Source organism: Chaetodon auriga, chromosome 9, assembly GCF_051107435.1.
Source record: "Chaetodon auriga isolate fChaAug3 chromosome 9, fChaAug3.hap1, whole genome shotgun sequence".
NCBI classification, from domain to species: Eukaryota; Metazoa; Chordata; class Actinopteri; order Chaetodontiformes; family Chaetodontidae; genus Chaetodon; species Chaetodon auriga.
Window position 1 is genome coordinate 18,241,163 of NC_135082.1, and position 25,104 is coordinate 18,266,266.

At 42.2% G+C, this 25,104-nt stretch overlaps 3 protein-coding genes and 1 long non-coding RNA gene across 7 annotated transcripts; 1 reads left to right on the forward strand and 3 right to left on the reverse strand.

Moving 5' to 3' along the window:
• Positions 1 to 33: 33 nt before the first annotated feature.
• On the reverse strand, positions 34 to 4,567 carry stard14 (START domain containing 14). Its single transcript, XM_076738918.1, has 6 exons — positions 4,055 to 4,567; positions 3,817 to 3,964; positions 3,168 to 3,271; positions 2,797 to 2,914; positions 2,639 to 2,691; positions 34 to 1,480 (listed from the first exon to the last, which is right to left on the reverse strand). Exons 1-6 carry the CDS (start codon positions 4,223 to 4,225, stop codon positions 1,274 to 1,276), a joined length of 801 nt encoding a protein of 266 aa, XP_076595033.1. The 5' UTR covers positions 4,226 to 4,567; the 3' UTR covers positions 34 to 1,273.
• Positions 4,568 to 5,400: 833 nt separating this feature from the next.
• Positions 5,401 to 12,920, reverse strand: rab41 (RAB41, member RAS oncogene family). Of its 4 annotated transcripts, none has more exons than XM_076738927.1 (8): positions 12,731 to 12,920; positions 11,541 to 11,599; positions 11,132 to 11,185; positions 10,700 to 10,805; positions 9,650 to 9,761; positions 9,091 to 9,184; positions 7,723 to 7,789; positions 5,401 to 7,495 (listed from the first exon to the last, which is right to left on the reverse strand). In XM_076738927.1, the coding sequence occupies exons 1-8, from the start codon at positions 12,807 to 12,809 to the stop codon at positions 7,431 to 7,433; spliced, it is 636 nt and encodes a 211-aa protein (XP_076595042.1). In that variant the 5' UTR covers positions 12,810 to 12,920; the 3' UTR covers positions 5,401 to 7,430. The 4 variants fall into 4 exon arrangements, with proteins under 4 accessions (XP_076595042.1, XP_076595041.1, XP_076595040.1 ...); XM_076738926.1 differs by lacking the exon at positions 10,700 to 10,805 and adding an exon at positions 10,096 to 10,201 and having other exon boundaries at positions 12,731 to 12,914; XM_076738925.1 differs by lacking the exon at positions 9,091 to 9,184 and adding an exon at positions 8,585 to 8,678 and having other exon boundaries at positions 12,731 to 12,914.
• Positions 12,297 to 24,398, forward strand: LOC143325677 (uncharacterized). Its single transcript, XR_013077564.1, has 3 exons — positions 12,297 to 12,379; positions 13,651 to 13,737; positions 24,296 to 24,398. It is a non-coding gene; the product is annotated as an uncharacterized LOC143325677 (long non-coding RNA).
• arr3b (arrestin 3b, retinal (X-arrestin)) lies at positions 13,253 to 18,918 on the reverse strand. Its single transcript, XM_076738923.1, has 17 exons — positions 18,602 to 18,918; positions 18,160 to 18,178; positions 17,048 to 17,078; positions 16,824 to 16,884; positions 16,682 to 16,726; positions 16,399 to 16,592; positions 16,218 to 16,277; positions 16,048 to 16,124; positions 15,784 to 15,919; positions 15,602 to 15,686; positions 15,380 to 15,452; positions 14,991 to 15,128; positions 14,749 to 14,826; positions 14,621 to 14,644; positions 14,463 to 14,516; positions 14,189 to 14,218; positions 13,253 to 13,712 (listed from the first exon to the last, which is right to left on the reverse strand). Exons 2-16 carry the CDS (start codon positions 18,165 to 18,167, stop codon positions 14,206 to 14,208), a joined length of 1,077 nt encoding a protein of 358 aa, XP_076595038.1. The 5' UTR covers positions 18,168 to 18,178; positions 18,602 to 18,918; the 3' UTR covers positions 13,253 to 13,712; positions 14,189 to 14,205.
• Positions 24,399 to 25,104: the final 706 nt, after the last annotated feature.

Consider the following 25,104-nt stretch of genomic DNA (forward strand, 5'->3'; position numbering starts at 1 on the left):
ATCTAAAGAGGAATGCAGTCGATGACAGTGATTACCAAAGCATGTTAACCATGTGAGGTTTATTTAAAAAAAAAAAAAACAGTCAAGACCATGTAATATTCTTAACATCAAGTATCAGAAGAAAAAAACTAATAAGGCCCACAAGGCTTCTTTCCAGGGTCTTTTCTCCATCATGACTTCGTCTGCGCTAACTTCAAGTAAATAAATAAAGTAGGAGATATCGTTTATGGTCATTCCAATCCTTCAACTGACAAAATGCAAACTCGCTATGTACATTTCACACGTCTATACAACCTAACTAGATTTTCATTCTCAGAAATCAATAACCGATCCCCTCCTTGAGCGCCGATCCAAGTGTAGGGTCTGTATAACTTAAAATGAGGATTAGCTCTCATAAACTCTGATTGCACAACATCTGAATAAATACAATGAACCTTCAAACAGTCTTCAGACAGAAACACTGCACATTTGCTGACCAATCACGATTAAATAAAATTGACTAATGTTAGCAATAACACATTTAAAAACAGCATCGGTAGCAAATGTAGTGAAAGTGTTGTTTTTTTTTGTTGCATAAAGATAGAAATAAATGCCTTTCACACAGACCTTTCACCATTTAACTTAGAAACATGACATGTTTCTAAAAGTGTAACTGGCCGTATTAATGTGACGTAACAAAATAAAACGTAGCAATTTTAAGTGTCCACTTCAGGCTCAGATCGGTCTGATCGGACAACAAAGAAAAACAGTTTCTACTATGTTCTAATCAGCAATTAAGGTCTAAAAATCCTCAGCGAAAACTCCGTAATAGACAATTTCACTTCACTAAGACTTTGACTGCAGATCAAATTTCCATTCATAGTCGCTTGTAAAGGCAAAGAGCAACTTGTGGACACTTCATTTCCTCATTTAAAACGTGTATTTTACATAGCTGCGACTAAAAGGCCCGACAGAGGAGCCGCTGTAAATGGAGTGCTATAACCATGACACATTCAAACCCCAACACCTCTAAACCTGTACGTCATTAAAAAGAAAAAACACTGCAGAAAGGCTTAGCTTAGTTCAACGTGAGGTGAACGGCAACTTGATCTGCGCTCGTTTTCCGCCTGTCAGACAGCTGTAAACACTTCATGCTCTTGCTCATCCCATAAGGCACACCGACGTGGAAAAACTGGAGAAATCACAGAGCGCTGGAGGTCTCAAGTCTTATTGAATTTGTGGCTACATGTGGTCCACCCCACCCCCCCAGTCTCTCCCGCCACTTTGGTGCGATTTAACTGCTGTCCTCGCTGTCCTGAACGTCATCCTTGGAGCCCTCGTCCACGTTTTCCAGGGAGTCCGCTCTCTGTATGGACAGCTCGGCGGGGTCCATCATGGCCAGGGTGCTCTGCTCTGGGTACAGCCAGGGCTTGTGATCGGGAGAGTTCTGCCGCTTCCACTCTGGGTAGTTCTGTCCCGCCTTGTGCACGCTCTTCATCACCTGCAAGGTGTGGGCCGAGAGAGGACATGTTATCAGAGGGGTGCAGTCTGACAATGAGGGTCGTGCCACACCTGCATTGGTAACAAAGTATTGTGTAACACATCATGTGGCAAGCAGTTGCACAAGTCTGTTTACAGCTCTGACAACCATTAACGTTTTAGCAGTGCTGTAGTGTCAAGCATAATCGAGAGCTTTCCTTTGCCATTACAGAGCCACTAAATTCTTCATTCAGGCATCAAAGAAAACTGAACTTCATATATTTCCATGTGCCGTCAGGAGTTTTCTGGCCTCTCAATGTTAATATTTGCTGTTTCTTGTGATAGTAAGCTGAGTGTCTCCAGGTTCTGAGCTATTCGTCAAAAACAACTGAGGACGTCGCCCTGGTCTTTGCATATTGTGGTGAATGTTTGCACTGTTTTCTGACACTTAAACAAACCAGCTTTGAGAAAATGTGTGCATTATTCAACAATGAAAATAGCCTTACTGCAGTCACTCACAGTTAAACAAGCGTGCACTCCTCCTGCAGAAATCTAGCGAGACCCCACGAGTCTTAACAGCTGCTCAAACCCGCTCTTACTTTACTTTAAAGGTTGAGGTTCTTTTGATTCCACTGATTTTGGATTGTGTTATCTAAGACCTGTAAAAGTAAGAATTTTCCTTCTCATGTTGAACACGCTCTACTTATTTTGTGCGTTACGGTCTTGTTGTGGTTCAGTTTTTGAAACCACTGACTGGATAAAGAAGGTCGATGTTTCTGTTCACTTGGTCGCACTTTCTCACACTGATACACTTCAGTCTAAGTAGTCTGAATCTGCGGGGGACATGAAACCAGGGGAACGAGTTCTGCCGGCAGAGAGAGAGAGAGAAACGGCTCGAGCTGAGATGCTCTTTGTCAGCGATCTTACCACGACAGGCCCTTAAATTGAGTTTCTATGGTTACCATTGTCCTTTAAGACACATGAAACCCTCACTCCCTTATGCACACACACACACACACACACACACACACACACCTATTACACACTTCTTAAATCATGGACACACACCCACACTGTCAGACACCCTGATGCACAGTTCATTTCTTAGCTTATCGCTTTCCGTGCTGCTGCTGATGAGAAGTAAACAAAACTTAGACCACAGTTGTGTAACTTAACTCACCCTCGGAGCCAGAACCTGCGAGGCTTTGTTCACCACGACCTTCGGGAGAGAACCTGGAGCAAAGAGATGAAAAATTAAATTGAAAAACAGCTCTAAAAATGTTCAACAACAGTTTTGAGTATGAAAAGATGAATGTTTTAGGTTGGTTATCGTCGTACCTTTGGGGTCAGCTTGTGAAAGGTATATGAAAGTACAGCTATTCGGTCCTGTGGGCTTGATATAATAGCCAGTGAGGATGGAGACGGCCCTCACAAGGCTGCTGCGAGGAGGGTATTTCTGTAATTGAATCAATTTGCAGAAAAATGAGAAAAACTGACTAAAAACACCCAATTCAACACGTGGGACAAGTTACGTGACATTTAAGACAAATGTTAAGCTAGAAAATAGCTTTTAAACAAACATATTCTAATAAGTTCTCAAACAATATAAGACAAAAGGTGCCAGAGAGCTGCAGAAATGACACGTTTGAGGACAGTGTTCACTATGTGGCTGGGAGTGTATGGAGGAGGAGGAGGCGGCGGCGGCGTACCGGGTGTTTGACCGAGAAGTTAACGATGATGTACTCATCATCCATCACCTGCCACGAACGCAGAGTCACCACATCTCTGTTCTTGATCGGCTTTGGACAAATCCCTGCAAAGACAGAGAGAGAGGGAAAAGACAAAATCTGGTTATGTTGTGCAACACTTCCTTCATGACTTGAGTTTTCCACTGTCACATCCTGAGCCTGGACAAGTGCCGCTTTGTTATGACAATAAATACGCTGGTGGAACACGAGGCCGCTCGGGCCTCATCCCCGAGGGCCTCAGTAGCCTCCAAAAAGTGACTACTAAATTAGAAATGGAGAGTAAAGGTCGACCTTACTCTTTGCACTGTTCAAGAACAACACACTTAACATAAAACACTTTCATTGTTCTCGGTCAATAAATTCGAACAAATAAAAACAGGCTTTGATTTTTAATGACGCACAGTGTTGAAACACTAGCCGGCTTCCATCCCAAATGTGAATCACTGTCTAAATATGCACTTTCTCCTTCACTGTTTGGATTTCTTGTGTGTGACTGACAGGTGAAACTGAGTCAGGCCCACCTAACAGGTGTCTACTGGGCGACACACACACACTCGCACGCGCACACACAAAGGAATGTGATATGATTCAACAAATGAGGAGTCCTTACATGAGTAGTAGCCCACATCAGCATTCGCAGAGAGCCGGGCAATGTCAAAGCTCTCGGACATGGCGGGGTCCCACTCCTTGCGGTACTGGCCGTCATGAAGGACGTCGTACATGGTGGCGGCCGACACATCTTTGATTATCATTTTACACTGAAACACATGGCCAATGTTAGGAAAAGTGCCCATCAGACCGGCGTGACACCCTCACAGTTACTACTGAGGATGAAGTGTTGAGCTTACCTTGATCTTGTGGACTTTTTTAGGGTTATTTTCCTTCTTTGCCGGAACTTCGACCCACACTTGCATGCTGTGATTGTCATACTTGTTCTGCCAATTCTCCGTAGACAAACACTGCTTTCTGAAGTCGGCAAAGAGCGCCTCGTCGGGTAAAATACTCGAATTAACAGACATCTTTTAAAAAAAAAAAACCTAATAAACGAAATCTTCCTCTAAAGAAACCGGACGCAGCCCGCTCAGTCCAGAGTGTGTTTGGCTGAACAGGTGTATCACTTCTGAGGTTGTGTGTTGGCTCGAATAATATATGCCAGCAGATCACCAATCAGGTCGAGCAGGATTTTTGCCATTCCTTCCATCCCCTCTCCCTCTGACGTCACGGTACTTCCTGAATCCAGGTGTGCTACGGCAGGTGCGTTCTGTTTGGCCCCGCCCTCGCTGGAACAAACCAGAAAGGCCAAACCTCGTTCAGAAGTATTGACTTTGTGCAGTATCGTCCGGTTACTACAGGTCGAAACTGATACTACAGAGAGAGCTGCGCTGCTTTTATTGTCAGAAAGTGTGAAAGTTACAAAAAAGGTAACACATGGTGGGCTGGACGCGGGGGGCGGCGCAGGCGGAGTGGGTGGGTGCGAACTGCTCAGTGCTGATGAGTATCATCACGACTATAAATGTTAGACAATGAAAGTACCATGAGTGAAAGATGAATCATTTAAGTCTGCATTTATCCTCCCAACTGTACCTATAGGTAGTTTTTTTAAACCACTGTTCAAATATGGCTTCAAATTAAATACACACCTTTCTTTAAAACATGGCCGTGTGTGGATGTGTGGCTGTTTTACTTGGACAGCTCAGAGCAATCTAGCCAACATCATCAAAAAATAAATCAATGAATAAAATCAGTAATTATGCTGAAAAATTTGGAACTTTACAACACAGATATGCAATTTTACAGCTGATCAAGCCACCCTGTCATGTTCAAGGACTGTGGGAGATCTGGATTTTGAAGGTAATCACAGTAGAACCTTTTTAAAATCATGTGCTTTCAATAGGTCATAGCCAAGAATATACATCATCCAAGTAGCAGTCCTGTTGTGTGTAGTACAATCTCATGTTCACTTAGCCACACCTTTCTGTTGTAACATGTATTGCCTAATGAGCAGTTTCAGTCTACTCTGGCAACATGACCGGTTTCTCACGTTCATTTCCGGCGCTGCGTAGCACTGATTATAGACTGCACTGATGGACAGAACATGTGAATGTTTGTTGATCTGTAGCATTAGGCCATGAGACTGATACCAAATACTCTGTCATAGAAGCGCTTCACAAAGAAAAAGCTAACAAAGTCAAAGTTTGGTGAAATATCTTTATTTTATTCCATGTGATAGGCCTACACTTGTGTTTCATTAACTCTCCTTTTTATACATCAGATAGTAATAGTACATTATTCACACAAACGTTGCTAAACACGAGTAGACAGCATATTTCAAATGGACAGACACAATTCAGAAGAGCACAAAGCTGAGTATTTAGTCAGTGACAAGTAATAGAAGAGCTGCTCATGTTAAAATGGTTGTTTGATGTCGTTAAATACTTAAATTCTGAAATCCATTTTAAAACGCTGACATTTCAAAACAAGCTACAGCAAACGACCAGTGTCTTTTGTTGTGCTATGGCTAGTTAGTTGGTTTGTGTTACACTGTGAGTGTGCGTATGTGAGTGTGTGTGTGTGTGTGTGTGTGTCTGGAGACGGTGCAGCCTTTACCTGCGACTGTAAACCAAGTTACCGAGTACACACACCGCAAAAAGTCACTTCTAGCTGTGTGACATTAAAAAAAGAAGAAGAAGAAGAAGAAGAAGAGAAAAAAAAAAAAAAACCATTGCCGGGGCCTAAATGTTGCCTTTAGGTGGCGTCCCAGCAGACACGCAACCAATAAATAAAATAAACTTTCAACATGCGTGTCAGCATCTGCACTTTTGGTCAAGCATACAATGTTATCTGTATGTCCAAGTTACAAAATAAATAAAACACATAAAACCAACAGTCCTACACAGGCAATGGCAATACAGCAAAAGATACTGCAACTAACTTTTCTGCGCTTTTTACAGCAAGGGTGTTAGTAAGCGTTAGCTGTATCTGAGGACAAACTCTTATCTACCAGCTCTACAAAACAACTAGTGAAGCCATGAACCAGTCAGCAGGCTTCTTTTATATTTTACAATATTGTGGCTTGATTCAGTGCACAACGTTGGTGAACAAACAAGCAAGGCATCTGTGTTCTTATCCATATAAATCCTGCATGGTGAGCATGCTGCATGTCGTTGCAATAGTGTAATCAACACAAGTTATCAATGAGATGGTGGGTACGTCATAGCGACCAGAGTGGCAACTTTCCATCAGCGTGGAAAAACTAAACACTGGCTTTTTTTTAAAATTTCCTACATTAGGGGCATCTAATAGCTGAATGCTCCTCCTCAGACATGTTAGTACGCGTGCAGCTAATTCGACAACATTGGAAAGATAGTTGCTTTAGTTTGAATGCAGACATAGCTTCAGGTTAGTAGCCGTCCTAATGAACTTGGGATGGCGTCAACTTTGATGAAAGAAGGTATTTTTTTTCCTCATTACTTGGTTACACATCCCTTTTACTGCACTGTTTTAAATGAAGTCTCAAATTAAGCACATTTAGTCTGCTAACACACTGTTGGATTTGCCAGTTTAAGCCTACAGATGTGTTAGGTCTAAACAATACCTAATGAGTGGACCACTGAGCCTTTTCAATGGAAACGGTCCATTCGAGCCTAATGTGGTCACATGAGGGTTAGCAATGATGTAAATTCACTGGTAAGTTCCTGTCTCTACTTCCTCAAAATAAGACAAAGTCAAGAAATAATCAGCAATCCGAGAGATAGAAGAGCTTCAGGCAAACTCTCTATTTAAAATAGAAAAAGTCAAATACATTGGACTGAGAAGTCAACCTTGCGGACTCATTTAAATAATCTCAAGCAGTTTTACTTTACAACAATGACAAGAGTAACAGCACTAAGATTCCCAACTGTGCAATAACTCATGAGCGGTTAGCTATGTCAGTCTGCAATCCTATATAATGCCATGCAACTGGATGAAAATCTGAACATATCATTTAACTTATTCCTTGTTTTAAATGTTTACTTTGTAACCATTTTTTCCAGATAATCTGTTTCAATACAGTAATGCACATCCACACGGTTACTCTGAAAAGTCACTGAGTTGAGACGGAAAAAAGAAAAAGAAAATAGACAGGTCCTCCATCCGAATGGCAGTGTGCCAAGGGTGGAGAGGTGGCCACTGAGAGACAAGCTGTTGGTGGGGAGGAGACAGGCTGGGTGAGGGTGAGGTGTACTAGCATGAGCAGCTGCTCTCGGTGACAGTCATCTCTGGCTGTTTCTCCAGTTTGATGTCGATCACTGAGAGGACTTGGTTAAGAAACACCATCGATGAATTTGCACATTTCATTTCAGTATTTTCTGCAGCGCTATCTGGCTGCCATCTCCTACGTACACATTCTCTCTTCTCTGCAGAGTCACTTGTGACCAGCTTGCCTGATTCCTGTTATTATGGTATTAAAGCCGTGGCTGTAACAACCTGAAAAAAGCACGACGACTCCTGTTAAAAGCATCTTTGAAAAGGATACTGTCCTCTTTGCTTTTCTCCGGTGTGCTGTCCATCCCTGGCAATGCAGCAGCAACTCGACGGAACAGCTATAAAACAAAGTTAGAGGAATTGAGCAGGTGAACACGTTTGAAGAGGTCTTGCTCGAACGAGATCTCAAGTAAAATGCTGTCAAAACGAAGTGGGTGATCCGGATGAAATCTTCCATCGCGGTGCGGTCGCCACATTGAGATTTATCTATTAAATTCTTATGGAAATGCAATTGAGAAGCCAAGAATGTCTATTTAGGTCTCATCTGGTGTCACATTCATGCAGTTCAAACCTGCCCATTCGTTTGCTCCATTAGTCACGATGGCCGAATACAACCAGAGATATTCAAAGGGTAGTTAACTCAGTGTAGACGGCACAGAAGACTCTCTGATGGATACAGTTATATTGCCTCTCTTACATTTACATACAGCATAATCACCCACCCCCACTGCCAAATAGGCTAAATTCAGCACAGACAGGAAGTGATCCAAGCTTTGACTAGTAGAATCATACATTTCATACAGTGAATAACACAAGAAGTTAAAGCCGTGATATCAAAATGTGATTGTAGCTGCTGATTTGGAGAACAGCCTGAAAGTGAAGGTTGCCGTGCTAACCTCCTCCACCGAGCAAATCCATCGTATTCACAGAGATACTTTGAAAGCTGCAGGAGTTTTAGTGAATCAGACAAAAAGAGGGGTAGGGGTGGGAGGGGGTCAACCGGTCTGATACAGTGGTGAGAATGCTAAGATGTGTCGTGATGTCACAAAAGGGGAAAAAGGAGGCGGAAAGAGTGAAAAGTACACTCTGATGGCAGAATTAGCTCAGCTACCTCGAGAGAGCAGATTCTCTACCTGTTTGACATTGTAGCCAGTCTTTGCGCTGGTTTCAATGAACATGACATTCAGTTCCTTAGCTCTCTGCTCGCCCTCCTCCGTGGTGATCTGTCTGCTCAGGTAAAAGCAGAGGGGGGAGATGGACGAACAGACAGATATGGAAAGAAACGCAAAGAGGACAGGCCAAAAGGAGAGGGAGGAGATGGAGAGAGAAACAAAGACAGCTCAACACAGAATCTTGTTTCGAGTGAAAAAGAGAGAGAGAGGTTAGTTTAGTTATAACACACGCAGACTGACAGAGAGGAAGACAAAAGGGAGAGAAGCTGCTGTGCTGAGTAAAGACGAAGCAGCAGGAAAACCAGATCAGTCATTCAAACAACAGCCACGCTCGCTCTGATCCATATAATAATTACATGGAGGGGTTGTGCATCCCCGACGGCACCGGCTGGTCTCCCTGACCTCAAGGACATCATGACTGTCAGGACTATTTGTCAGTATGACACCGGCTGCTGCTGGACACCAACCTGTTTGACGTTATAGCCAGCCTTGGCGCTGGTCTCTATGTACATCACATTGAGCTCACGAGCTTTCCTCTCTGCCGCCTCAACAGAAACTTGCCTGCCATGGTCCCGGGAAGGGAAGGAGGGGGGAGGGGAGTGGTGTGGAGTGAGGTGTTGAAGGAAACACACACACACAAAAAAAAAAAAAATCAAAATGACATGGAGAGAACAGAGCAGGAAGGGGAACAATAAAAGTAAAGCAAAGAAAAAACAAGCAGAACAGAAATATGATCAAATCATAAGAAATAAAATTAGAGAAATAAAAGTACTCAAATCACTAATAAAAAGGTTGGAGTGTGCAAAAATACCAGGGGATGATAAAAGTCAAAACTGGATGAGATGCACTGAAGGGAAGAAAAGTGGGATTCCAGGCTTTGGCAGAGTTTATATGCTATAATGCTTAAGGCTACCCATTTTCTTATCGTAATGTCATTATACAATTACAGTTTATGTACTAATCATTGAAAAACACCATAAGAAAATCATCTCCGTGGTCTTTCACACATCTCACACAACCATGTACCTCTTATCCGCCAAGTCTGTTTTGTTCCCAACAAGCATGATAATCACATCACTTCCTCTCTCTGTTCTCACATCATCAATCCACTTTGAGGTTTGCTGGAATGAATTAAGATCTGTGAATGAAAAAGAACAAACACATGCACACATTTACTGGACACATCAACCACACGTAGCCCCCCCAAAAAACACAACATTTAGCATTCTAGTCATAGTTAGAATTGAGCACAAGCACGTATTACTCTTCATTATAAAAGGCAGAGCATCCTATGTAGAGCAGTCGTGTTAGGAAGCAAACGTATTAAGAGGAGAAGCTTGAAGAAAGAGGACGTACTTAGGAGACTCTGAAGGTTAATAGCAGAAAGATGTAGAGTAGCAGCTATGACAAAATAGTTTCCTTCTAATTGCTCAAAAGCCCTACACAAAGGTTAGAGTACAGCCCTGACTCACTGGTGATGTCATAAACAACCACGGCAATGGTAGAGTCACGGATGTAGCTGGGAATTAGGCTACGAAAACGCTCCTGTCCAGCAGTGTCCCAAAGCTGGAGCCGGACCTGAGGATTGGAGCGGAGGGGAAGAAAAGGGGAAGGAGGTGGAGATAAAGAGGGGAAAGGCAGGACAAGAAAGTGGAGGATAGGACAGACATGAAGGAAGTGCAAGCCAAGCAGCAGAGATGAAAATGGCCTTTTTATGGAGGAATGGGGAGAATCATTCAAATGCAGCAGGGTCGGAGATGACCAGCGTGCAAATAAGACATGTAAGAGGAGGCCCTGCTGAATCATTATTTCAGCTGTTAGAGGCCCACAAGGTGACATCTGAAGACATTTTCCGTTATTCCTTCCATCAGCCTCATATGCAACAGCATTTAGAAAGCACAGACCCCCGTGGACACCCCCTGAGAAATGTTTTAGTATCGCTACGGCTGATGCAGTCTGGAATATACCCTCGTCACTGTCCAGTGGGGTTTGTCAGGCTAGCAAATGTTCTTCTCTTTTTGGCCTTCCACATATTAAGCGAAGGACAAGGAGGTAAGGCAAGGCCATGATACCTACTGGCTATGTCATAAACCACCACAGCAGCGGCTGAGTCTCGGATGTAACTGGGGATGAGGCTGCGGAAACGCTCCTGTCCGGCTGTATCCCAGAGCTGCAGCCGAATCTGTGGCCAGCCATGAAATGAATGTGGAAAGGAGGGGTGGTGGGGACATTTCATGACCCAGCCAGGGGATGGAAGGAAAACAAAAACTTGAAATAACGATGGGAACTTAAAACATGATCACAGGTCTAACAAAACGAATGGCAAACTCTAAATCCTTGTAAAAAAACAAAAAACAAACAAAAAAAAAACAACAATATGGACTGGTGAAATGGATATAAATGGTGGCTACCATATAATGAGCATGTGCATGCTTTAAGCTTTTCTAGCAGTTTTAAAACTACAACAATGAGAATGATGAGAATTAAAATAAAATTTACAGGGCTTACCGTGCGATCTTCTAAGTACATGGTTTTTGACAGAAAGTCAATGCCAATTGTTGCCTGCAAGATAATATTTGCATTAAAACATCGGCACAGGCACGACATTTGCATAACGTCAGTATCTAAGAAAAATCATTCAACAAAGGTGTTGGACCACATTGCATAAGAAAATGATCTATAAACCTTTTTCGCAACATCTAAACTTGTTGTAGCAGGAACAGCACAGGTGGAACTAAAAACACCAACAATGGCTTTGTTCCATTCGACTGTTCCCTCACACTGTGCTGTGGTATGTCATCATACATGCTAACAAAGGATCTGAAACTGTAGGATCAAAAACAGCCATCATTTACTAATGGTATCATTTATACCTGTCTGAGGTCTGTGTCATATTGTGATGAACATGTATCATTACCTGATAAGTGTTGTCGAAACTGTCATACATAAACCTGGTGATGAGTGAGGTCTTCCCAACTGTACAAACACATTAAGAGACACTTTAAGATTTGATCCTGGTAATCACAGATCATACTCTACTATAGCCAATTATATCAAGTCTAATTTTGTGTAATAGGTAGAAAAAAAAAGCCATATGACTCAGTGGCAGCACACAGTGAGTATTGCTGTCCTCATTGATGTGGACTGTCGAACCCACACGCTGAGCTGGCACTATGGGTGGAGCCACAAAATTTGGAAAATGAAAAATGTCTCAACTTTTCACATTGGTTTCGTGACGAGAGGCTGTCACTGCATTAGTAGAAATTCACCCGTAAAATACAGTCACGCACGATAATGCCAGTCTCAGTCCGTGCGAGCTGACGTTAAATGGGGAAAAGGCCGACTGGTCTGGACCCAGTGGCCGACGTGGCTCTGCAAGGTGCTGCCGTAAGAAGCTAACAGCTAGTGAGTTGAAAAGCGCTACACTGACAAATATGGATGAACGTAAGTCCCTTCACGTACATGGGGTCGTCTGCTTGGAAGCAGAGATTCACAACAAACTCCTGGCAGCCACACTAGCGTTTCAGGAAGATTGTGGACGATATCAGGTATCGTTACTGCCAGTTTATTTCAGCTTCGCACGGCTAACTGCTAGCTGCTAGCTAAAAGTAGTTAGCCAGCTTCCGCTAGCTTCAGTTACGTTAGATGATGCTGATGCATCACAAACTCATGGCCACAATAAGGACATTGGCCACTGCTTTAATCTGGCAACAAACCAACATGTTGAAGAATCAGAAACAGTGCTGATATGAAGCGGTAAGTCTACTTATTGTTGGCATTTATCGTTAAAATGAAAAACGAGATGTGTTGCTAGCTTAGGGATTTACCGTAGCTAGCCATGCAATGACATCATCACGAGTCAAGAAAAAAAGCTGTGTCCATCATCTTTTTGCCATCTCATTCTTTCTTAAACACATTGCTGACACTGACATATTTCTATCTCGCTTTGTATCATCACTGGCCATTGATATCCCGTCGGTAACTTTATCCTGCTAGCCTGTAGCAAGAGAAGCTAGTTAGCTTCGTGGATCTTAGCCACTTCTTCTAACATATTCCCCACATCCGACCAAATTAACACTTGCTTCAAGCACACAGTTCTCCGCTTACCACTCTGTTCACCCAGAAAAACGAGCTTGAACTTTCGTAGAGGGTTGCCAAACTCTCCGCCGCCGGTCGTGGTTGACATTTTGTCAGAAAATAAACAGCTAACTAGCTGACTTGGCTAATGATGTGATGTCTAGACCGGAGAGGAGCAAGTCGTGTATCCTTATCCTGCACTAGCCAGTCAGCGCTATTGTTTTCTCAAACACAGAGAAGTGAAACAGCGCAACCAAGAGGCAAACGCTAAGAGACAACGTAAAGCCTTGCTGTATGTCCATATTATTATTAGAATCAATTACTCTTTCGCTCATGTTCCGAACAAAATAATGCATAATCCATTTTAGCTGGACAGAAGGAGAGGACATTTGCTCATACAGCAGTTGGTCTCTGGGATATTACCCTGCACAGATTTAGCTGCTGACATTTTATACCACCGTTTTGCTTTTTGTGATATTTGCTGGACTGAATTTCCCCGGTGTGGGATCAATACAGTCTTAAGATAAACAAAAATAAACAAACTCAAGGGAATAATTGGGGAAACAACGTGTTTATTTACTTCTTGTCAATAAAGAGTGACATGAGTATTTTCAGGGCATTCATCCCACAGCTGTACATTCAGTCAGCATGTATCATAGCTCTAATGACACAGCAAATAAGATTAAGGGTAAATAAAGTTCTGCATGTTTAGTGTTCATAACACAGAGAGAGAAAGGTCTACACACACACTAAGAAGAAACGTACAATACATGCTTATTTAATGCTATGATGGCATTCAGAGAAACGTCACGCTCAGTGACAGAGCTCTCATGCTAATACCTAATAAAAATATATATTCACGGGTGAAATAAGGACATTGTAGTGACTCCAGACACTTCGTGCTTTTCTTCACTGGTGCTGAGTCCTTTGTGTTTTGTGTTCTCTGTTAGAGAGGTGATTTTTCCTTCACTGGTCGTCTCAAACATCCATGGACTCAAGTAAGATGTCTGCCCTGTTGGTATGAAGTAAACAAACAGGTAACATGCAACTGTGAGTGTTTGTAACATAATGCAGACCACACTTTTTGCATACAGAAAGGGCTTCACATCTAATGCATACAATAATAGCTGTTGTGCAACTCCCCATATCAGCATACATGCCCCTATTAGTAGCTACTGGAGGATTTTGGAGGTAAAGCAACAATGGTTCAAATGTAATATTTCACACAAAGTCAACAAGGTTGTAGGGTGAACCAGTGCACTCATTCAAGGACCATCGGATCTATGCTGCTATCAGAAGACATCATAACCTTTATTATGCAAATGCTTGTCTTAGAAATGAGAGAATCCTTTGATTGTATTGTTGATATATGTCAGAAATCTAACGTCATTGTGTTCAAATTCGATATTTATTTCACAGAAAAGGCATCCAGTATAGTCCATGAAGGAGTGGACACTGTAAAACATACTGAATCGGAGGCAGCCTCACCTGAACTACAGAGGACTTTAATCCAATTTGCTGTGGGGCATAAAACACACACACGCAACAGAAAATTATCAGAAGCATGTCACAATCATCACAGCCACAGACATACATGTGTTTTCAGAGAGACTATTTCATACTTACACTTCTGCTCAGGATCCAGCAATGGCAGGCAATAAATGGATAAAAGGAGAGGACATACGTGACATAAAACATGATAATCAGATCGGGCTTTTTTGTTTGAGTGAAATGTCTTATTTAAATGGCAGAAACAACGCACTCACCTGCAGGCTTTGGGGACATCAGGGTCAGAGGGAGCTCCACAGTGACGTCGCTGAAATGAAAAAAAATATCCACGTTATTTAAACTGTATAGAATGGTCATTTATATATCACACTCATAACATGTGACCACTAATGAAGGAAAGTCAATATTTACCTTGATGTTAGGCCACCCAGCAGGCTTTTGTTGTCAGAGAAACAATAAAAGACACCTTTAGTCTGCACAATTTGACGCTATATATAAAAGTATCATGCATGAATATTTTCTGTTCAGTTAAGCCTTACCCTCCGCCAGACACCATTAGATTGACCTTGACTTTGTAGGAGACAATGATTCCCTGCATCTCCTTTTCTCCTTGACTCCTGTGAGGAGACAGGAATAGTTTACCTTTCAGAGCTTGAGGATTTGGTCTAAGACACGATAAGTGGATGACACAATGGATTGTATCACCACCACTCAATAAGAGGATGACATCCTATCCTGGGCTCACTGTAAGCCCTATGATGAGAGACCTAGAGTTGCTTACAGGGTGGTGGATGCTAGGTGGGTGTCCTCATCTTTTAGCCTTCCGTCCACTGCGAGACCCCGCTTCTCTTTGTTGTTGGCCAGCAGAGGGGTTATTGAGAAGGACTTGCTGAACGTGGAGTTGGCGTTGACTGTCTCACTGTGTATAGCAGTGAAATACAGAAATAAGTAAGAAAATGTGCTTGCATGTTTGACTCCACAGCCAGTTTCCTTTCCTCAATCCATACTTTAGATTTGAAATAAATTGTTACAGTGACAAAACGTCTTTTCTCACAGTTCACATTTCACATTTCCATATATTAGATTTGTCAGAGGATGACTCCCTAAATTAAGTAAATTGAACCTGAAAAAACCCCAATCGTGCTAATAAATCTCATTTGATACACTCACCCAAACTCCTCACAGCAGACTGGCTTGGTGTAGGAGTCAGATGAGTAGAGCACCACACTTGTTATCTGCTCAACTAAAAGAAAATATATCTCTGTTAGAATCACCAGTCAAAATGTATGGACATATATACATACATCCACAGACAGACTTTAATCCTTACAAGCATTATTTCTCTCTCTTTCTGCATAATCTATTGAGAATTTAACATTCCTTGCTGCTCACCTGTGATTTTGATTTTCTTCACAACCTTGGTGGTTTCGTTGTTGATTTTTACATTGACGTTGACTGGATCTCCGTGGTAATAAACCTAAATGCAAGAATAATTCATTTTGAATCATTTAGCAATAGGTTTATTGCATTTGAATAATGCAAACAAGAAGCACAGCGCATAGGCTTCAGTGTACCTCTTTTTCAAGGGAGGCCTCCAAATGAACAGGTTTGTCAGTCATCATAAACTGCTTGGTTATATCAGCCTTGGGTCCAGCCTTGTTGTTAACTGGTGCAAACTGTATTTTGCGAATCATCAGGCGACACGTATCCCTAAGACCAGAAAAAAGACGCGCAAGGAGAGTCAGGGTTAGCCCTATATATGTCCTTCATCATGCTACAGCTTAAGGATGCAATAGAAGATTGTGCTGACAACGTGGCTTGGCTGTGGGCGCACATACTTCTTTTCAATGACTTCATCTACATTGTTGGGTGCGTTGGCAATGTATCCTTTAACCTCAAAGTCCACACCACAAGCCTGCAACAGAACAAGACCCAAATAAATTACTTGTTTGTGTTTAAAGTTGTTGTTGTTGTTGTAAAAGTGAATGAAAATGGACGCGTGTGGTACCTTGCCAGAGTCACCTGGCCCAGGCTGTAGGGAGACTGAGCATGGCAGATCTGTTGGCATCTGAAGCAAAAAGTAGAAACAAGGCACACTGATAAATTAAAATGCTGACTGGAAAGTACAGGTGAAGTCATGGTCTGTGGTTGACTGAATGGCAAGAGTTATTTGGCAAATGCTTCCTCACCTGGAAGGAAAAAGCATGTCCTTGATCTCCAACTTTCTTCATGAGGAATTCCAGCATTGGTGATGAGGGTGGGCTTCCTCCCGTAGGTGGATACACCTGAACACGCTGGATCCAGATGTCTCTCCTGAAGGACAGGCCCATGACGTCCAAGTCATCGCTTCCATAGCGGAAGGCACAAGCAAGGTAGACAAATACTGCAAAGGGAAAGGATATATTTAGTTCCGGTGCATATACATTTACATTCTTAAACTTTTATCATTGGCAGCTTTTGAGATAGAAATACCTTTTCTGTCGTTAAGACCGGAAGGGTCCACTTTAATAACACCCTCTGCGTAAGAGAGGAAAAGCAATAACATTAGATTTAACAAAGACACTTTTATTGTATGCGCACAAATTTGAGGATGTATAAACACTGTGCCACACACCAACTACTTCCACTGAGTCCACGTGATCGACAAAGTCTCTCTTCGCCAAGTACAGGGTAATCTGAGAGAAACAGAGAAAAGCAGAGAGGAAACCAGTCACTCCTCCGCCAAGGGTACAAGGGTTTGGAAGTTATTTCTGGGAGTTGGAAGAGCTACATAGAAATTGCACTCCTCCCTATACCCAAGAGGTGCCCTGTAATGACTATATTATAGAGGCCACTTACATGTCCATGTCCGCTGGTCTTCTTATATACCCTGAAAAGAGTGAAAGAAGGAGCAGTCAGTGAATCAGACTGTCATTTCAACACTTATCGGCTCACTGCATGTATTTGCTAAAGATACATGACGTTTAGACCCCCCCCATATCTAAGTTTTTCTTCCTTATTGTGTTTCAATAATTTAGTTTCCTTTCTCCGATTCTGAAGTGGCAACAGTGTGTGTGCACCTACCACCTCCCAGAGTTGTCATTTCCAATTACAGGATACCCTTCCACCCTCCACGCCACTCTGCTCCTATGAGCATGGATTAGTGTGTAGGAGGGAAAGGCACCTGCTGTCTAATCTGGACATAAGACATACTTGTGATTTGGTAAGTCAATACATTACACTGAGTGATATCTATAAAATGAAAAATAACCAGTTTTTGTAAGGTATTCTAGATACATTCCATGGTGCTAACTTGACAGTTAGACTCATAGTAGCTGCTTATTCCTGAAAATCTCCCCAGTTAATCCCGTGTTGCTGCAGAGAGTTGACGTGTTGTATTGAATGTTGAGTATTTCTTACTAAACTTGTGAAATTCAGAATTGACAGCACAAAATATTGTGTTTTTCCTTAATATTCCAAGTATTACATAACCTCACGTGTCCGTCGCCATAAACAAACAAGTATCCTTGGTGGTCTTTACTATTTTTCGCTGTGTGCCAAGTAATCCTGTTAAAACTTTTCCTGTCTTGTTAACCTCTCTTTCTGGATCAAACCCACACAGTCCACCTTAGTCAGGATTGATCAACGTATTGGAAGATACAGAGACTCTAGTATGTTCCTCTGCCAAGGTGTTAAATGCTTACATTTAAACCACTGACCTTTCTTGTGAAATTGTGATCATATTGATCTCCACATCAGCCCTTTCTTTTTCCCATTATTTAAAAAAAATCACAATGGCAAAGTAGCGCCTTAAATTTCTGAAAAGTTACAATATAATTCAAGGATTTCAACGCTGTTATATATTATTCAGCTTCAACAAATTTCTTTTTGACGCAATTTAATGCCTGAAATCATTTAATATAAAAGGGGCTGAATTAACAAGTGAATGAGCTTGAACTCTTTATACTCACTTTGCCATGTTGATGGTGTCTGCCAATAAAGAAGACAAAAAGACAGGGTTAGTAAAACAAGTCATTCTGATAAATCTATGAGATCCATGATTATATTTGGATTTAATGTCATTTTTACTTTATTACAGGATTTTAAGAATGTATCACTACTTCATTTTAATCCTCTTTACCATTCCAAGACATTGCTAAGGACTACTGTTGTCACTGTTGTGGCATAGGACATGCATGGTAGTAAACAGAATTATATATTATAGAGTATCTCTGATTTTACAGTTGATTCAAGTAAAATAATCCAGTGCAGTAACAATCCAGATCAGAACAAATGTTACATAAATGCTGATGCTCTTCTGTGCAATAATTATAATATCATTATCTGGAGTTAATTATCATCTCAGTATATTTCTAATGTGCTGTCATTCAGCAAGAGAAGCAGCTCACTTACCGTGGCCTCAGTTGTCTCAATGAGTTCTCTGCCGGTTCCTGTAATCCGTCACTGTGGACAGTATGCAGTGTATGTGAGTGCCAATCACTGCCGCCCGTTTGCTTTTATACTATGACCTCCCAACCTTGGAGCCCTCCCCTCAGCTTACCCACCCTGTCAAAGAAGGCAGTTTTAAAGAAAATCTGATTAATGCATTAGAACACTACTGTTTTGGTCCACAGCCTGTGTAAAAATACTGTTGTGTATGTGACTTCCAAAGAATAAGCTCAGCCATGAAGGCAGTCTTTGGTGTCAGGGAGATATGGAGTGCAATAAACAGGCCATGTACTGGATGTTGGTCAGATTTCCTGCAGTGCATGTGCTGCAGGACATGAGCAATATTGTGAACTCCACATTTAGCACATATGGTCGCCCATATTTCCTATAGGGAGTGCAGGAAAGTCGGTATAATCATGGGTGAAATCAGCCTACTAATGCATGTCACAAGGAATCTGATCTGTGTGTAGACTGAACAACACAGCTGTCTATTTTATTTTCTGATATTACTGCAAGTAAATGCTGAAAAAACATTATGGAAGTCAATTTAAAGAGTGGGAAAAAATGGCAAACTTCACTGACATTGGAAGACAGTGAGGGGAAAGGTCTCCTGTTAAAATGATGAAAAACTGTAATGAAGTAATTCTTTAACCTCTTTGCTCCAAGCTGTGAGATAATTTTAATGCTATTAGAGCCGCACTAAGGTTAAAGGAGTGTCTGAATGGACTGTGTGAATGCTCAAGACTTCCGTATAGCTTAGACAGGAGCAGAGTGGTATTAGTTGGATTTTGGTTGTTATGGTAGCCAGGGCGACAGATGGCTCCTCTACCAAGGCTTATGCAATCTGCGCTCATGGCAGGTTTACAGAAATCTAAGTGACCTGCTGACTTACTGCTGTGCAAGCAACAACTAGTACCACTCTGATTCCTAAATATTCATGCCAAGCAGGTCCACAGTTCATGGTTGTGACTGGTGGATGTCAGTGTAAGGTAACATGTAATGTAAACTGAGGGGAACAGTATCGCAGATATTTATACTTGGTCAGCTTTTCTTCGTGGTCATGACCTTTGGAATATTTGATTTTATGTTGGCAGAGACTCCCTGAATATGTTAGTTTGGTCGCCTCAGTTAGAGCAAAGATATGGGTTAACCTGGCTCTTCCAAGTCTTCCAAGGGAACCACATTCGCTTGCAGTGACCTTTGAGGAGATCAGGGGTAAATCCGTCTGGTGGATTGTTGGAGGATCTTCGCACTTCCTCTGCCAGGTGTAATGGATTGATTGATGAGGGAGCTGGATCATGGGTTTTATGGATGGATTGTCACACCTTGGCAGTAAAGGATAATGAATTAGATGTTTGTGCTGGCATGCATTCAACTGTTCTATGGGGCTAATGGAGATCTCTTTAAAGCTGCCCACACAGGACAGCACTGCTGTACATTATGCCACCAGATGATCAGCCAGGAGTTTACAGGCAAATACAAAGCAAAGCAGTTTAATTCATTAAAACTGCTCTCCTTATCGCTCTACATCAGTGCGCCACATTTAGATTTCTATATGTCTGATTCTGATATTATCGTCCATGTGGTGAAGTCCAGAACAGATAAGAAACCACGGAAAACATGCTTCAGACTGCTGTAGTATATCAGATGTTATTGTACGAAATTCAAGCAAACAGTTACTTTTGGAAGAGCGGTGATATGTGGGAGCAGTGGCTCCTTTATGTGAAACATGAGGCTTTTATGTAACACCAAAATCACAGCCACAGTTTGGGCAGAAAATGGTCAGTCATGCAAACTACTGCCTAGGCGGAAAACTGAGCAACTTTTTAGAAGGAGTTTGAAAGAAACAAACCCTTTAAAGACGCATCTTCAGATATAATTAGTTGTGTGACATAAACAGTGTTTTAGTGGTGTTTTGTGCGTCATGTTCCTGAGATTTACAGTCATAATCACAGAACTTAATCACTGTTCTATTTGGGCGCGTGTCAGGTCATAACAGTATCATACAGATTAAATAAACGTGAGGCCTTTGCATGCGGGTTGTGTTCAAAACCAATAGCAACGGCTTTTCAAGCAGCTCTGTCATATTCTGAGTATTCTATTATTGGCAGTTACAGTCATTCTGATACAGCCTCTGTGTGCTTCAGTGGGCACACAAAACCACATCTGGGCTGAGATAGACAAAGTGAAAGAGCTCTGCCTGAAAGCTTCAGACATTTAGTTGCAATTAGTTTGTCGTGCTGATGAATCAACTGACACACCCTGTAAATGCTGAAGGGATACTGACTGTGTGTTCACGCATTTATGCACAGGCCTCTTGGGTTTGAGGGAATTATTAGCCTTTTCAGTGAATGAATGAAAGATAAGTTAACTTACTTCCCCTTCATATTCATTCCTCTAATAAACATACCAAGTCAGCTCTTGGACAATGGCTCTTGAATCAAAACAAGAGGTCTGTGGCTGTGAATGTATTGTCTAGTCTGAAATACACTCTGTGATGTTTTATCCCCTCTGTCACCAGCGTTTCAGATACATCATTGTGGTGTTCTGTTTGTTACATGGGGTATGTCAGGTCTGTATTTGTTTACACCGTTACGTGGAATTGTATTTTTGTATGTCACTTAATGCTATCCAGGATAAAGACACTGAAAAGTTGGGCTAATCTTATTTTCTGTTCTTTTCATGTCTCCCTCGGGTTTTCTTTTCCCAGTTGTGGCTGTGTGAGGCTACATACAGTCCCATAAGCCCCTTACAGTTAATCTGTGGCCATTTTCGGCGAGCACTTTATATAGCCGGCCAACATTGTCCCTCAGAGGGACTACTGACTGGTCCCAGTGCATTACAGCACCGTGGTATTACCTCTTCTTAACAACACAGTCTTCAGTGCTGCTAAACTGGGCCAGTGATGCAGTGTTTGTTGCCAAGAGGAACAAACTCTATTCTGAGCCAATCAGTGCTTCCTTATGACTGATGATGAGCTGTGTGCAGGGCTGTCAGTGTAACTTTCTCCTAAGATTTGCTGATGCACAATACTATATTCAACAGCACTGATTTGAATGTTGAATGCACTTGAAGCACACTGAGGCCGAATGCTGGGCAGGCACAATGAGCTTACCTGTTCAGCTCTCTGTTGATTATATTCTGCGACTCCCAGGTGACCTTTGGCCAACTGTATTCTTAGCAGCTACTACTCACTAACACAACTGATGCCGTAACATTAAAGGTGTGTTGTTGGAACGATAGTGTTTATGAGCCCATGGTCATCCACAGCCAGTGCACTTATTCACCACCATTTCTTATTCATGACAGGGTGTAGTCGGGGAGTGTGCTATTTTTATAATTCTGTGATTCTCAGACTTTAATCTTTTATTTTTCTATGGCCCCTGTCAGAGGTTCTTTTCATGACACATTTCAGAACTTAACTTTTACTATTTTCCTATTACCCTTTATGATATACTGTATTTTGGCTCACATATTACATAATCAAGGCCTGGCTTGCTGCGTGGCCTTGATTATGTAATATAGAGCAATGTTATGCATTTCCATGGAGGTGCTCAGCAAAACTACAGCTTCAAGCATCTCTGTTATACAGATAAGGTGTCTGACTCATTTAAATAAAACAATGCTAATTAAATTCAAAATCCGATCTGACAGCCGGCATGGAAAACGAAAGCGAGCAGGCGGATCTCAGGAGTGGAGTACATCTTGCAGCCTCAGTGTCTGCCTCAATATCCTGTCCAATCCAATGCTTGCATAAACAAAGCATTTGGTAGAACTGGATACAAAAGAGAGCGATGCTGGACAGCAATTCCTGTTTTTGAGAATGACAAATGTGATTGGAAAAGAAATACGTCTAAACAAAGGGATTTTCATACCAGTGATGGTGAAGCTTTGTTAAATGTTTTGGTAAATGTTATCAGCCCTCCGTCAGACATATATCTTCACTGAAGCTTGTGTTCTGACAAAGAGCTTAGAGAGGATATATTTTTCAGTTGCCTTAATGAAACCTTTCTGTTTCTTCTCAACCAGAGAAGTCATGAGTAAATTGCTCAGTTATGCATTAATCCATCCACTTTCACTTTTCAAAACCTGCAATAAAAAACTCTAAAGTCAAGGTTAATCCTTTTGAGAATATTTTTCACATTATTTTTTTTAACCTACTGAAATATCTCAACAACAAGCTGGATTGCCAGGAAGCTGTCCCAAGACAGTGAATCCCGCTGACATTCATCATCACCGTGACTTTTCCTCTATAGTGCCACCATGAGGTTGATATTTTTGGCCTTTAGTGAAATGTCTCAACAACTATTGGATGAATTAAATTTGGTACAGATGTGCATTGTCCCCAGGGGATGAACCCTAATGACCCTGCTGTTCCCCTGAATTTCTCTTTAGTGCCACCAGCAGGTCAGTTTTTCACTTGAAAAAAATAAAATGCAAAATTAGCACAGACATTCATGGTTCCCAGATGAAATATCCCAAAGATTTTTGTGATCTTTGGGCTTTTCCTCTAGCGCCACCATGTGGTTGCAATTTATGGTTTTGAGTGAAATGTCTCAACTATTATTATGGAATTTGGTACTCACATTCATGTTCCCCTCAGGATGAATCATATTGACTTTGAGGATCCCTTAAATTTTCTTCTGGTGCCATCAACAGGTCGAAATTTAAATTTGCCAAATATTTTGGTTTATGACCAAATACCTGCATAACATCGCCATCAGCCTCAGTACTTTGTTTTTAGTGCTAATAAGCAAGATAAAACATGAAACTAAGATGGTCACTGTAGTAAACATTTCTCCTAAACATTAACTTAACATGCCAACATTAGCATTTAGCTCAAAGCACTGCTGTACAGCCTCAATGGCATAACGCTGTATATCTTTCAATTGCATGCTGTAGAAACCCCATAGCGATATTAAAATGAACCGATTACAGATTGAGGGTTAAGTTGATGTGTCATCAGATTGGGATGGACTTGTATCTGTTTGTTTTATGGGGGCTGCGGTTGGTGGTCGGCACATTTCTGCTGAGTAGTGAGAGGCAGAACAGCAAATATGGGACCAAACAGCTTCCCACAGAGTTATACGCTCCAGCTAATGGAGAAGGAGGGAAGTAGGAGGGCTGAATAATGGGCGATGTTCTAGGAGGGCAAAAATAAGAAAGTGAAGGATGATCATAACCATATGGAGGCTGCTTTTTGCTGAAAAGGAAGGGGTGAGCAAGAGAGGAAGAGAAGTTTAGGGAGGGTGACACGAGGGCTAAGGCTGGGACAGGGGAAAGAGAGGGTGAAAGAAAGTAAACATGCCTGCCAGAGGATTAAACTTCAGAAGATAAAGATGATAAAAAACAAGGGAAGAAAGTGAGGATTGGCCCGGCAGCCCACCTGTGTGTGGAAAGCTGTTTGGAATTTGAGGAAAGAGACAGAGGCAGGGTCTGAGGGAGGAGGAAGACTGCAGAGGAGAGAGAGAGAGAGAGAGAGAGAGAGAGAGAAAGGAAGCAGCCTGTTGTTTCACACACTGGTGGTGAAGTTGAGCCCCTTGCAAGAATTCTCCTGGCTATGTCCGCCATCTGGAATGTCGAGTCACTTCCTCTGTCTGCCCTGTGCTCTAACGGGGTTGTCCTCTGCCTCTCTGCTCCCTCCCTCTGCTCTGACAGCGCTCTGAAGAACCGCTGGAGACCACGCCAGTGCGGACGGGACTCTACTGACAAGACACACACGCCAGCACACAAACATCCAGCATGAAAGCGAGACCCCCGGAGTAGCCCACATCCAACCAGACACGCTCTAAATGGAATCTGGGCCTGGAAGAAGCAAAGACAACTGCAGTCATCAGCTGAACTTTTTGGAGGGTGTTCCTATTCCCTTATATGGCAACAGAGCTGGGAAATCATTTGAATTAGTCTGGTTTCTGTTGCATGCCTGTCTGGTTTTAGTGCTGACTGAGTTCCATCTGGTGTGTATCTGTGTCTGCTGTGTGCGTGTGTGAGTGAGTGGGTGCCGTGTGTGTGGCTTGATTTGTTTGTTTTGCCATTCTTGGTTCTTCTTTTCCTGTTGTTTGCATGTGGGCTTTTTGTTTTGGGACAAGAGGAGGGCTTGTGTTTGTGGTTAAGCTAGAGGCACCGTCATCGCCTCAGGGGTGGCTGCTTCATTCAGACTGTGCAGCACCTCTCGCTATTTTTCCCCTACCTCCTTCCCTCTCCCTCCCTCGCACGGCTGTGATGGTCTGTGTTTGTTGGAACAACACACCCACCTGGGTGCAGCGACTTGCAACCAAAAACTGAAACAGGGTCTCTCTGTGCGAGGATACTATCAGAAAGGTGGACTGGAGCTTCTGTCGGGGAGCGGGCTGTTGTTGGAGAGGACGCGCTGCACGATCAGCTGGATGTTTCTTTCTGTCTTCCCCTAAAGCAACAGGATGTGTGACCCAGAAGGACCCAACAGAGACCCAGGAAGTACTAGCTGA